At 37.5% G+C, this 12,888-nt stretch overlaps 1 protein-coding gene across 3 annotated transcripts in view; it reads left to right on the top strand.

Annotated features, from left to right (window-relative positions):
- DGKI (diacylglycerol kinase iota) overlaps window positions 1-12,888 on the top strand; it is a 200,996-nt gene that overhangs the window by 87,261 nt on the left and 100,847 nt on the right. For 2 of the 3 annotated variants that reach the window (XM_066549925.1, XM_066549927.1), the window contains exons 4-8: window positions 1,266-1,340; window positions 3,784-3,840; window positions 4,474-4,539; window positions 10,239-10,310; window positions 10,612-10,728. In XM_066549925.1, the coding sequence (XP_066406022.1) occupies window positions 1,266-1,340; window positions 3,784-3,840; window positions 4,474-4,539; window positions 10,239-10,310; window positions 10,612-10,728 (387 nt within the window). The remainder of the gene's footprint in view (window positions 1-1,265; window positions 1,341-3,783; window positions 3,841-4,473; window positions 4,540-10,238; window positions 10,311-10,611; window positions 10,729-12,888) is intronic. The other variant, XM_066549926.1, reaches the window with a different exon arrangement.

Below are 12,888 nucleotides of genomic sequence, written 5' to 3'. Positions count from 1 at the left end.
TCGTGATTTGGCACATTGAAAGTAACATGGAAATTTAATAACATATTGTATATGGTTTTTACAGAGATAAAAACCAAACTTGGCAAACACAGAGATAAAAACCATGAACTTACCAAGTCATGAATCGTGTGAAAGCCTGGAGCCTGGTCTGCTATACAATGCCATGATTCTTCAGGTGAAACATTAGAACACCATATACATGGGAACATGCACAGTTAGGGTCTATCTAGATAATTATGACAATTAATAACGTTATTATAATTATTCCATAATGTGAGCTGCAGCGGTGTTCCCTGTTGTTTTTTTTTTGTGAGCTTATTTAAAATATGCTGAAAATTATAAAGAAATAATTTATTAGAGATTTAAATGGACATGAATAAATTGAATGTAAGAGATCCAAAGCAAAGAAATCTCAACTTACTTTGTATTTATAAATCTTCTGTCCCTCAAGCACAAGTCTGTAAGTTAAATTTACATGAAAATTAATTCCAGCTGGTTAATTAAATTGAGTTTATGGAAGTAAAGTAAGTAAATACATTCTCTCTTTTGGATGTATTCTCTTGCCTTTGATATGCTTTGGCCTAGGGGATTCAATGGAAATTATTTCAAAAGCCTTATTGAAATTAATAAAACTAACCAGCATAATTGAAAATTTTGTTCCTGCTGTAACATTTCATAAGCATTTAACAGCATTCTATGAGAATTTTATCATTCTCTGCTAAAATAACCCAAGTACCTAAGTATTTTTCTGCAAGGCAATGGTCAGGCCCATCAAATGAAATATTTTATGATAAGCATGAAATGACCTCTTGCATACTGATGTGAGTTCTCTGGTTTGCATGTGCAATTTTTCTTGTCTTTGCTCATCATCTTCGTAGGATGCTCACTTTTAGAGTGATGCTCTGCAGTGTTAACCTGATCCCCTACCTAAAGAGAGCATTCACTTCTAGTTCACAAGCTGGAGTGTTGTGGCTGTTTTTTTTTTTTTCAGAGAAGTTCAGTTTTTAACCAGAAGAGCTTCAGTTCTTATTTATTTATTTATATGTTTATCTATCTATCTATCTATCTATCTATCTGTCTAATCTATCTATCTTCTTTTTTTTTCCTCACAACTGAGAGCACCAATGGAGGAAAAAAATAAAGTGTATTGCATAGAGAGTGAAACATCTCTTGATTTTCAGCTGGCTTTGTTTTCCCCTGGGCATAGCTCAGCTCCACACACACACACACACACACACACACACACTGTCCCTTTGCTGTTGCAGAAGTCTGCCCTGCGGAGGAAGTGTGCTGCCTGCAAGATCGTGGTCCACAACGCCTGCATGGAGCAGCTAGAGAAGGTGAGACATTGCCACCTTCTGGAGCCTGACGTAGCCAACATGCTTTTAATTCTTTTAGTGAGGTCTCAGCCTGGAAAACGCTCTGTGCCAAAGTTTTCACAGCTGTTTTAACAATGTACTTGTGAACGAAACTTGGCTTAAAATTCCACTTTAAAAAAAAAATATTTATTTGAACCCCATGAACCATAAAAAACCCCAAAACTAAACAAAGAAAAAAACTAGAGAATGCTTTCACAATTTTAATGTTTTAAGAATAAATTGCCTCTGATTCAAAATTAAAAATTGAAGCTTGAAAATGGAATATCCTGTCATGTACAAAATTGGCCTTTTACAATTCCCCAACTAAAGCCAACATAGTTCATGGTATGACAGCTATACTTATTACGAGCACTGCAGCATAAGATGCTAGTGTGAACTTTCCCCCCTGTATTTACTAGACTATATTGTTTTCTCTTCAAAACTTCTGAATTCAAGTTTTTGTCTGTCAAATGGAAAACATCAAACCTTTCCTTCATACTACCATTATTTCTGTGAGCATCTGTTCTGCTTCTCATTTCCTTCAAGGATTCTTGATCACACCAAGCACCTACAGAATATCTATCACTGATTTCAGTCTTCCCCTCAGAGATTTGTCTTCATTATGCCTAACTGGAAATGTGCTAGAGAAATCTCCTCCCCACCCTTTTCAGTCCTGGTGGGATACGTGCAAAAAATATGTGTGGGAATTTCCCCACTGCTTTCATTAGAGCTTCATTTTCACTCTTAAATGTTTAGCAATATTGTTCTTCATAAAACAAGCTGATGCATAACAAATTTATAGCAGCAACCCTATAAGGAAAGGGTTTTTTCCTTTCCAAGTATTTGGACTCATATTGACAAATCCCACAGTGATTGCCATAATACCAAGTTGGAGAGGTACCATTTCCACCCCCGATGCTTTTATCCACAGTGAAATTAACATTAGCACGTGCTTGCAGCACAAAATGTTACCAGTGAATGTTTCATGATTTCCTTCATCACCAGCAGTGCTGACTTTCCATAGCCCAGTGAGTTGGCGGCATTGGCAGCCAGAGAAAATGAACACTTAGATAAAACCCAGCTTCTCTGTGCTGTTTTTGAGACCACAAAATCCCCCTCTTGGCAGAGGGCTGTTACAAAGTCTATAAAGTTTAAAACTAGTACCTAAGTCTTCTGCTTGACCCTGCCAAGCAGGGTCAAGGTGCTAATTTTAAGGAAAATAAATATAAGCTGGGTCTTTCCAGCCTGCCATGGCTGAGCAGTGAAACAACAAATTGCAATTCCAGGTGGAGAGCAATAGGAGATTAATATTACAATTCATTTCTTTATGTGTACTAGGTATATGTGCCCTTCATTTCTTTATATGTACTAGGTGTTTTGCTCACTTTTTTTTTGTGTGTGTCTTTTAAAAAATTATTATTTTTATTTTTCTCCCTAGAGAAAAAAATAATTTTTCTCTCTAGAACTATGATTTTGAAGGCAACTATTATTAAATGAGGGAAGAACGTATTTATTTGGGGAGGGTTGTATTTAAATTTGGAGAAGCTTGGTCATTCTATATTTGTAACAAGAGCATAGCTGTGCATTGTATTCAAATGTTTAATTCTTTGAAGGATGGTCAACTCAAACTTGAATTTGTTTAATTTAGTGCATTCTTATTTCACAAATCCTTTAGGCTTTGTGCAGGCGTCTCTCTTCTTCAGGACCTTTTTTAGTGTCTACATCCCTCTATTCTTATTTCTATTGTTTTTCTTTTCTCAAAACTTTTTTCTCATAGGACTACCTTATTATTTATTAAGTACTTTTTTTCTCTTCACCTTCCTCAAAATGTTTTCCATTCATGAGAACTCCTGTTCTCTTTGGAGTGGCAACACCACTGCATGAGGAAATACAATGGTCCCCAAATGATTTGTGGCTGGGGAAGTGGATGCAAACATCCTTCTCTAAGGAAAAGGTAGAAATCTATGAGAATTTGCATGGTTCTTTATGTAAGTTGCAACTTCTCTACAGATTTTGTTTATGAAGACATAAGTACAGGATGTGCAAAAAGGTCTTGAGTAGAGTGAAATTTTGAGCACCTTTTGAGACCTAAGCTGAAGTCTGCACTTGTTTGCAAATGATTTTCAGAAAAACAAAATGGATAAAGCAGTTTCCTTCTAGAAGGAGAAAGCAGTTGAAATATTTGAACTGAGTAGGCAGCAATAGCATTAGTGAAGGTGGGGGCTGTGTAGAGGTTCAGCAAGGAGAATTAATATGGCATATGATAAGAGATTTTTCTGATATCCAGGTAAGGATCTTTTTTCACCCAGTGAAGCTAATATTTTAATAGATAATAAATACTTTGGAAGTCTTACCTAGATCAAGATATTGGGATAACTTTCCTTTCAGCTCACTTTAAGTTCTAACAGTTTTATTTCAATGCCAGATTAACTTTCGCTGCAAACCAACTTTCCGAGAAGGAGGCTCCAGATCTCCAAGAGAGGTAAGTACTGGACAAATTTCTTTTCATTTGACATGTGTGCTGGTCCCCCTGGTGTGCAGCTGCAAAAGTGCTTTGAGATTGAGAGGAGGCTCAGACAGAGAATTGGTTCCCAATGGAGTATGTTCCCCTCTCCAGAATAAATGTAAAACAAATTCTAGCTGAAACACTCTATTACTTATGCTGACAGAAACCATTTCACTGTTCTGTTGTCTTTTGCCCACTCATTCAGTTAGTCTTTTTCCCTTTTTTTGGTAACATTTTTTCTTCTTGGCCTTTGAGCTAGTATTTTTGTTTTTTGAAAAACTATTTTCCTCTCCTTTCACTTCTTGTCTCTTAGTCTTTTTTTTTTCCCTCTAGAACTATCTCAAACATAAAATCAAATATTTAAAAACCTGAATACTGAGGAAGTAGTTCTGGCCTTATTTCAATAAGATAAAAAAACACCACCTTGTCCTTATTCCTCCTACAGTTTTGGTGGTTTTTGAGGTTTCCTGCAGTGCCTGCTGTCCATTTTGCTCCAGGAATTACTCTGTTGGCTGAAGGGACTTTTTCCTTGGTGTCTGTGAACAAATTTTATGTAGATGCAAGGTGCCCATGCTCCTATAACACATCTTTTTTTGTCCTTCTTTGCAGAACTTTGTGCGGCACCACTGGGTGCACCGGCGGCGGCAAGAGGGCAAATGTAAGCAGTGTGGAAAGGTGAGGTTTCCTGCACAGCACAAGCACAGCACAGGGCATTCAGGAGTTCAGGGTAGCCAGTAGGTCCTTCTAGTCATTGCAGTTTTTTTCTATCACAAACACTTGGCCTCTTTTAATAGCTAATGACAAGCCTGAGATGTTGAGTGTTCCAGCTCTGATTCCCATGTGGGAAGAGAAAGGCAGCTGCATCTGCAGGAATGAGAACATCATTTGTCCTGGGAGGTTGTGGTGTACCGGCTGCTGAAAGTGAGGAGGAGGAAAGCTGTGACTCCTTGAGCCTTTTGAATTGCTAGGCTAACCCTGTACTAATATGATGTTCTTGCAGTGATGTCCTCTGTGCCAAAATTGTGATGGCCTATTTTTTAGGCTCCTGGAGAAGAAAGGCTGTTGCTTTCTTTCTGCCCCAGCAGCCTCTAAGATCTATGAGATTGCTTAATGTTTCTTCTGCTTCGTAGATTATAAAAGTTTATTTCTAAAAAACTATAAAAAAGGGGAAGAAGTACTTTAATTACTGAATGTTTTCTGAAATATTATGAACCCCTGAAATATATTGGGAGATATTTAAAAATTAACAAGGATTCAACTTCCTTTATTTAGCACTATGCTAAATACTTCTGCCTTCCTCTTTACAAATAGTAAGCAAGTCCATGTTCCATCTCCATGGCACAGCGCTTCAGGCAGAGGAAAATGAGATTTGTATCTGGATACTCATGCAGATTGTCAGCTACTAATAGGACATGCAATAAAAATGTGATGCCCTTTTATAGCAAGTACCTTGGGAATAGTGCAGCAAGGCAGTTTGCACACAGCATTCTTGGGGTATGACTTTGCCATCCTTGTCTGCCTTCTTGGCCTGGATCTCCCCTACAGATATTTGGAATTGATTTTGCAATGAGAGAACTCACCAGGTATCATATCCAAACTTGTGCTGGATATGTACCCATGGGCAGCCTTGGTTGATATAAGACTTCAAATCCAACCATCAAACAGACAATACAGAAAACTTCAGAGAAAATCCCAGTTTTCCCCATAAATAAGAAATATTCAGTTGAGAATAACATAAGTATGTTGTAGTAGAGTTGTTTTTTGCCAGGAAACAAAAAATTAGAGAAAATTATAATGAAAATAATCAGATATTTTTATTGGCCAAGCAGTCTCCTATAACAGCAAAATGCATGTGCTCTACTATAACATTTCAAAAACCTCCAAGTAAGAGCCACCGTTATTATTCTCTTGTCTTGCAAGAAAAGGGAAACTATCATTGAAACAGAACGACAGTAAGTTTAAAGCAATAAAAAAATATTAATCATAGAATACTTAAGGATTCTGGTAGAACACATTGCTGTATAAGAGTCCTATCTCATGCCTGGAATGGGATGGTTAAGTATTTTAGTGATCATTAATTACAGTTCAAATCAAGAAAGTTTTCAGGATGTACCCATCTCCTGCTTCAAGCCATAAACAAGTGGATAGGAATTAATACACTCCATATCCTTAGCACAGCCTTGTGGCTTTATATTCTGTGTGCCATTATGTGCCATGGCTGACGCTTCCTGAAAAACTGAGTATACAGGGGTCTGTCACTGTTCAACCTTACATCAGAAGTGCAGTTTGAAAGAAATTTTCCATGTTGTCACTACTTGCAATGGTTCACATAGGGGACAGTCTTGTAACAAATGAACTGAATTCCTTTTAGATTAAACTTAATTGGAAGTTCACTCTGAAGTTACTGGTGGGAATTCAGTCCACGGGACCAGACTACAGCTAATTCAAAGTGAAATTATCTGAAAATGCTTGTGTGTAATCTCTTGAGTACTAACAGAGCCTGTGCTACCCTGTTACACATGATTTGCTAGTGCAAATGCAGCTTATAAAAACTCATTTAGGCTTTAGGTTTTTACTTTTCCCAAGAGTGATTTCACTGATTTATTGCTGAAGTACTATATAGAGAAATTGGTACCAGGGAAGTGGGCCTGGAATGTGCAGTGTAACCAAGAAAACTATTTCTGGTTTTGTCTCATGGATTTCCAGACATCATGCCTTTATAGTTAACAATCTATGATTGTTAACTATCTTTCCTGTGGTCTTGCCTTGTTGAACCTTGAGTTCATGTAAAGTTGTAGCATTTACAACATCCTTTAGCAAGAAATTCCTGAACTTAACTACATGCTTGTTTCAAACCTGTCACACATTAGGTCTTTTTCCTAATCTTTCATAGCTGTTGTGTTTGAAGGGATGGTAATTAAGATTTCCCAACCCATGGTATCCACAGCATTCATGATGTTTAAGAATTCTTTTCTTTCTCTTGAAGACATGAAAAAAAAAAAGACAGTTTCATAGTTGTTAGCTCTTTGTTAGCTGAGATCATCAGAGAAATCAGGATTATTTTTTCTTTCTATAATACGACATAAAAATGCTCTGACCATTTGGTCCAGCATCCATTTCATAACTATGTACAGTAATAGAAGCTTAAGGATGAATGAAATGGAATCTTTTTCTAATATGCTTCCACTTATCAGTGGCTGAGGGGTTGTCTGAGACTGAGAGCACATTTTAGACCATAATGCTAAACAACCACTATTTCTTTAACCTTCTGTGATGTCCAGAGTGGGGTGTCTTCCACACAGATGCAGTGTGTGTCTACAGTGTCTCTGTAACTGGTCCCTTTAAAGGCCTGTGGATTGACGCAGGGCTGAATGTAAAGAGTTAAGACTGAAATTTCTAGTGCTTGGAAGGCCATTCTAGTTCTTTGTTATTTTAGCAGAGATCACCATCCAAGTGCTTCTGTTGCAGTCTGTATTTGAGTTGTAACAAGACCTATGTCTCCTACAGTTATGCTGCATTAGGGTATCTCTAAGAGTACTAAAAAGAGAAAATCTTTTGTAGGAAAACACTTGCAAAAAAATTACTAGTAGCCCTAACACTGGTGTGAAAATAGTCTTTAATAATCAATACTTCTGTGCGTATAAATTGAACATATCAGAACTAGTAATCCCTATGTTCTGTCTTTGGTGCACAGGTGTTTATGTTAGTTTGTACTTTAATCCAGACTATTCAGACAGGTTGGATTACCAACACAAGTTGGTTTTGTGGCCATTCAGGCACTCTTTTCCTACAAGTACATTTTTTCTAGTGTGCACAACTGTTTATTTCTACAGGAGCAGCTCACAAAGTGGGGTTTCATGTGTTGTGGAGGGACTGGTCACTGGAGAATCAGTGGTACACTGTTAGCCTGATGTTCTCAGAAAGGTGAAATTCATTTTCTATCTCAGAATTTCTAATTTGGTGCAGAAGACATCCTTGGATGATGGAAGACATCTGAAATTCAGTGCTTCTAATTCAGAGGAGGCAGAAAATATGATTTCTAGTGAAATATGGAGGGTTCCTATGTTTCAGTCCAATAGTCCCTGCCAAATCTCCCTGTGACTTACAGTGCATGGTTTTTTTTATCCATTTTATCAGTTACTTTATTTGCAAAGCTAGCTTTCAAATAAATGCCATCTCACCTGAAACTTCTGTCTGTAGAAAGAATTAGCTCACATTTGTAAAGCAACTTGAGGAAGGAAAGTGGTGGTTTATTGCTACTTATCATTAATATGTTTTTATTGCTGTATAATTTTCTCTAATGACTTCCTAAAAGCCAAATGACTTACTAAATAAATGAAAAATGATCCATCCAGAACCAGACAAGCTGCTCAGTCCATATGTTTAAAATGCACAGCTGATGGGCTGTGGAATTAATGTACTGAATTTAGACTTTTATTTTTGGAGATTTTGGGAGAGAAGAGTTTCCCATTGATGTTACAAGGCAGAAAACACCAAAACGCTTTGTGCCCATGAGGGACTGAAATAATTATTTTTTATTTTAATGCACTTTGGAACAGGGAGGAGTAAGATTTAGAAAGATTGTTAGAAAGATTGTGGAGCACTAGAGTAAGTAAATGAGGAAAGAGTGTTTTGTCCAGTGTCAGACCTCTGCTCCAGCACTTGTATCACAGTTACTGCTCTTATGCTCACACTGAATGGCAGACAAGATGTGCCCAACCAGAAGTGTCTGGCCAGCTTGTCTTTGTTAAGCCACTTCACTACACTCCATTGCTAAACCTGAATATGCCAAATCATTATGAGAAATATACTCTTTGAATTTCTCTAAATGTAAACCCTGAGGCATGAGGGGAAGGATTGAAGCAAAGCCCCAAAAGTCTAGTCAGAGGCGACACAAGCCTTTTCAGGAGTTGGCCTTGGTGATGAGGTCCATGTGGCAAACTGGTTTGAGTACATGCTGGGGACACCTGTAGGTGAAGCTGCAATGCACTTCTGCATTCTGGGCAGGCAGGTAGAGCCTCCTCCTTTTCTGAGTATCAATTGAATTGTCCTCAGCCACCCTGTACAGACAGATTGTGGCTTAACCCCTCACTTCAGAAGACCAGGCAAGGCATCTCTGCATTTTTTTTTTTTTTGGTTGTTTATTTAACTCTCCTTCTTGGTGTGCTTGACCTTTTCATTTCACTGAGCACTAATAGGCTCATTTGTCCTGCAGGGGAAGAAGGACTTCAATAACAGAAGCAGTGAGGCAATGACCTGTTACACGTTATTAAATCAGTTTATAATTTTTTTTTTGCATTGGGTCTTGGGCATTTTCCAGCATGTAGAAGATTTAGGTATTACTCAGCTTGTTGAAAAGAAAATTGGCTCACAGATTCATCACTTGGTAGAGAGATGGAATTGGAAAGTTCTGGGTTGTGATGGGCTACTTACAGAGATAGAGAGAGGATTGATGGAAGGCCATGAATAAAGGATCCAACCAACTGCAAATCTGAACTCTAAGCAGTAAAGAAAACTGACAAACTTTTCACTGGAATTGTGGACTTTCCATCTCTCCAGCCATCAGCCCAAATCAATTTTTTCCTTGACTAAAATAACCTTTAACTCAGCTCAAAATTACAGACTGTAACTTATTGTTTGTTGCATGTGTTGCATGCAGGAGGATATATATGACCCAATTGTCTTTTCCAGCCTTAAAATTTACAGAGAAATTCTATTACATTCTATAGAAAGAAGCTCCTCTCTAGGAGAATAAAAATGCAGTTTCTGGGTGGGGTGGGCTTTTCTTGCTTTAAAAATGCAAAGAAATAATTTATTTTAATTGTGAGATCTGAATCAAGCCATAATGTTTTGGGGTTTTTTTTGGAACTTACTGGAAAGATTTTAATCTGAGTCAGTTCAATAAAATTATAAATTTAATTACTTCATTTCCCTGACAGAACATTCCCAGAGAGACATTGTAGTTAATTTTGTTCTGTCATAAAAAAAAGGTAATTCTATTCTGTAGTAAAAAAGGAAAATTCAAATTCTTGTTTATATTTAGAACTAACAAGGCTGCAATGACAGAACACTTTGTTCAACAGAAAATCTGAAACTTTCAAGTCTGTAGAAATCCATGAAAAATTAAAATAGAGATTTCTTCTCTATTTCTTCCTCTACTTTTAACTACAAAGAAAAGTGAAAAATTTTGCAGAAATCCTTTTAAAAGAATTTTGTGAATATATCCCAGTGGAGGAACCTTCTCTGTTACCTCCTCTAAGTGTTTTATCCCCCAAAAATCTGCTTGCCTAGCACACTCACCTGGCTAGAGTTAGAGATATATATTTTCTTATAGTCAAGAGGAATTTAATGCTTTTTCCCCCTGGTTATTCTAGGGCTTTCAGCAGAAATTCTCCTTCCATAGTAAAGAGATTGTGGCCATCAGTTGTTCCTGGTGCAAGCTGGCGGTAAGTGGAAAATACTTCAGGAGACTGAGTTTGAGTGATTTGTGGGGTTTTTTTTGTTTGTTGGTTTGGTGGTTTTGTTTGTCTTGGTTTGTTTTTGTTTGTGTCTTTTTATTTTAATTTTTTTCCTAAGAAGACATGGCTTAGGAAGATAATCTTTAGTTACATGTCCTAAATCTCCATACGTTGAAGGACTTGAAGATGATGGAGTTGGGAATATTGCTCCAGTTTTTGTACCATCACCCTCTTCTTCTCGAGGCTTCCCCTTTGTCTGTCTTGACTCCACTTTTTCCCTCTCTTCCAGTTTCATAACAAAGTCACCTGTTTCATGCTACATCACATTGAGGAGCCGTGTTCCCTGGGGGCTCATGCTGCTGTCATTGTGCCTCCCACCTGGATCATTAAGGTGAAGAAACCTCAGGTAACTGCATGCTGATGTCTGTTACTGAAGCTGTCTGGCTGTGCAGGGCCTGTCTGGCTGTGCAGGGCCAGCCTGGCTTCTCTGCTTGGTCCCCCTTCACCAAGGCATGCTTGTTCAACCCTGCCTCTCTCCCTGAAACCCAGCATACATCCATGGTGGTTATGAACCTGTATCCTCCTTCCCCTCCATCAAGTCCTTCAGTGAATTTTCCTGTTTGGGATGATTAGCAACAAACATGACTTGTTCTGAGCTGATTCAGCTCAGAGTTGTTCCTGTAACTGTGAGCTCAGCAAGCATACTGCAAGACATCCCCTGTGTGGTAGGCAGTCAAGCATGTTTCATTAAATAGAGCTGAGAAAATCCAGGAAAAAACTTCACAAACATCCACTTGAACTGCAGTAAGAATTGACTGTGTCTGGACTGGCATCCCTCTGAATTTGCCTTTAATGGACATGTAAAGAATCAGGTCTTGCTTGCACATTCAGCAGTAAACAAACCCACACACTCGTTGCTGCACATAACAGGCGTTGGACTTCAAAGCTTATGTGATGGATGTGGTAGGTCTTGGAGAGGGTAATTCACTGCTGAACACAACAGGGGAAAAAAGATATCCAAAAGACAGCTGGCCAGAAATTAAAAGGGGGTTCACATCATGCAAGAATAATTTTTTCTTTGAAAGTCTGTTTTTACTCCAAGTTGAGCTAAAAGAAACAAATGCTAAACATATCAGGGAGTCAGAAATGCTGGTTAAATTTTTTATTTTAGAATAATATTCTTTATTTCAGTCCATCCTTAGGAAGTGACCAGGGCTTTTTGACTCTGCCTTCTGGCTGTCAAGAAGAAGCTAAGAAGTTCAGGCTGTAGCCAAGGCATTAAGACAAAAGTGGTCCATGAAACCAGAAAAAGGCCTAAATTGTGACACTGCCTTTAGTTCCAGTTTAGGGATGTGACAGATTTGAGCATGAGTAGGAAGCTGGTTGTTAAGGACAAAGGGCAGGGGAAATACATGGATCCAGTTATCAAAAAATCAGCCGAAGGGGCCTCTTTCTCCTTTAGGTCAAGAGAGATCATTGCAATATTTCTAGCCACCTCCACTCTGAGGAAAAAATGCTTTTTTGCCATTTGTAGATTTTCCCCACACTCTTCTTTCTCAGTCTCCTCTAGAGAAATACTTTTTTTTCTTTTGTTGAGGAATGTTTGAGTCCTTGGCAGAGACTTAATATCCTTGGCTAATTTTCAGCACCTGTGTGGTATTTGACAGATGTATCCATGCTTGACCTTACTAAAAGAAGCTTTTCTTCAATTCTTTCAACTTTTATTTTGCTTATTTTTAGTAAAAAAGGAAAATAAAAAAAATCAAACAAAAAAACCCCAATAAATTCTGACATGTAATTTTCTTTTGATTTGGCTTTTGCCCAAAGCAGGGTATATCTTCCTTAAAATATTTTTTGAGAATTTGCTTTCTTGTCCATTTTTTTTAAACTTCAAATTAAAATAAAAAATTTAATCTAGGTAATTATAACTTATAGAAAAAAATGTTTTAAATAAAGGCTTAAAACGTTAAGCCAAAAGATAGTAGCTGTTAGGTTTGTGTGCCTGAGTCACGAGCACAAAGAAAGTACCTGATTATTAACTTGTATTCACATCTCTAATCCTTGAAATTCATGGTCAGTAGCATGCAAAACCTTATCTTGAGTAGCTGGAGCATCGAATAGATCAAAATTGTATTTAACACAGACAATGGGTGCATTTCTGGGAGGCTTCCTAATAGCACCCATTGGAATTATGGGAAATGCATCCTTATTACTTTAGAAAAGAGTGATGTATCTTTTGGATGTGTTTTCCGATTTTTTTGGCAGAAGTCTTGTTTTCTTATTTATTGTTTACTTAGTAAATATTTTTCCTCTCCTGCTGTTTCTGGCCAGCTCTATTTCTATGTATTATGACCCTCTTCACCCTATAGAAATGTTTGGTAAACATTTTGAAATATTCACATCACTTGATCCAGAGAGTACAGACACAATATTTACAAATTGTTGTAATTTCACATAAAAAAAAAAAGAATGTGTAACCAAGAATGTGTTTTTCACATATTTAAAAGTCAGAATAAATATGGCTAGAAGCTTTTTGGGTATAAAATATTTCCTCAGCTCTAATTAA

The sequence above is a fragment of the Molothrus aeneus genome, chromosome 5, assembly GCF_037042795.1.
Source record: "Molothrus aeneus isolate 106 chromosome 5, BPBGC_Maene_1.0, whole genome shotgun sequence".
In the NCBI taxonomy this organism is placed as follows: domain Eukaryota; kingdom Metazoa; phylum Chordata; class Aves; order Passeriformes; family Icteridae; genus Molothrus; species Molothrus aeneus.
The sequence above is the reverse complement of the archived record's forward strand: the minus strand, read 5'-3'. Positions and strand labels throughout refer to the sequence as shown.